This window comes from Colobus angolensis, unplaced genomic scaffold (assembly GCF_000951035.1).
Source record: "Colobus angolensis palliatus isolate OR3802 unplaced genomic scaffold, Cang.pa_1.0 Scaffold286, whole genome shotgun sequence".
NCBI classification, from domain to species: domain Eukaryota; kingdom Metazoa; phylum Chordata; class Mammalia; order Primates; family Cercopithecidae; genus Colobus; species Colobus angolensis.
This window is the reverse complement of record NW_012116110.1, coordinates 592,028-592,914: the sequence shown is the minus strand read 5'-3', so window position 1 is coordinate 592,914 and position 887 is coordinate 592,028. Positions and strand designations below refer to the sequence as shown.

General features: G+C 53.6%; 1 protein-coding gene across 1 annotated transcript; it reads right to left on the bottom strand.

The window, feature by feature from the left end:
- Positions 1-7: 7 nt before the first annotated feature.
- Positions 8-515, bottom strand: LOC105516626 (developmental pluripotency-associated 5 protein-like). Its single transcript, XM_011948889.1, has one exon. It carries the CDS (start codon positions 472-474, stop codon positions 124-126), a length of 351 nt encoding a protein of 116 aa, XP_011804279.1. The 5' UTR covers positions 475-515; the 3' UTR covers positions 8-123.
- Positions 516-887: the final 372 nt, after the last annotated feature.

Here is an 887-nt window from a genome sequence, read left to right as displayed (position 1 = left end):
GATGGTTTTCCCTTAACTCTTTAGGCTGGAGCAGATTTTAAACCAAGCTGAAGGAATCACTCCAGCTCTGGCCACAACCTAATCTCTGCACCCTGACCTTCACTGCATTGGCTGGAAGCTGGTTCACTTCATCCAAGGGCCTAGTTCGAGGGCAGTCATGGCTTCCGCAAGTTTGAGCATCCCTCGCTCCTGGCGCTGGCGGTGCCACTCAGCCATGGACTGGAGCATCCACTTGGTCCGGAGCTTGTACAGATAGGAACCGTAAACCACGACCTCGGTGAGGTCTGAAGACTCCAGAGCCTTCAGCTCGAGCATGGCCTTGCTCACCTGATCGATGTAAGGGATTCGAGATCCGTCCGGGCCGAACATGGCTTTCAGCAGCCGCGTTTGGACCTGGAACACCTCTGGATCTTTGAGGTCTTCGGGAACTTTCACCCACGGCGGGATATTTTTACGTGCCGGGAGAGTTCCCATCTTATGACCCTTAGAACCAGAACCACGCTCTAGCGCACAGCAGGCCTTCCCACGCAGGCTCCTCCCTCTTAAGAAAGAGTTGGCTGTTGCAGTGGCTCACCCTTGTAATCCCAGACCTTTGGAAGGTCGAGGAGGAAGGATTGCTTGAGCTCAAGAGTTTGAGACCAGCCTGGGCAACATAGGGAGACTCCATCTCTACAAAAATTTTAAAAAATTAGCCGAGCTTGGTGGAGCAAGTGTGTAGTCCCAGCTACTTGGGCAGGAGGATTACGTGAGCTCAGGATCACTTGTAGTGAGTGGTGATTGTGCCACTGTACTCTAGCCTGGGCCATAGAGTGTAAGACCCTGTCAAAAAAGGAAGGAAGGGAGGGAGGGAGGGAGGGAGGGAGGGAGGAAGGAAGGAAGGAAGGAAG

What these genes read in the sequence shown, in the direction of transcription:
- LOC105516626 (XM_011948889.1), bottom strand. Translation starts at nt 474, where the DNA reads ATGGGAACTCTCCCGGCACGTAAAAATATCCCGCCGTGGGTGAAAGTT.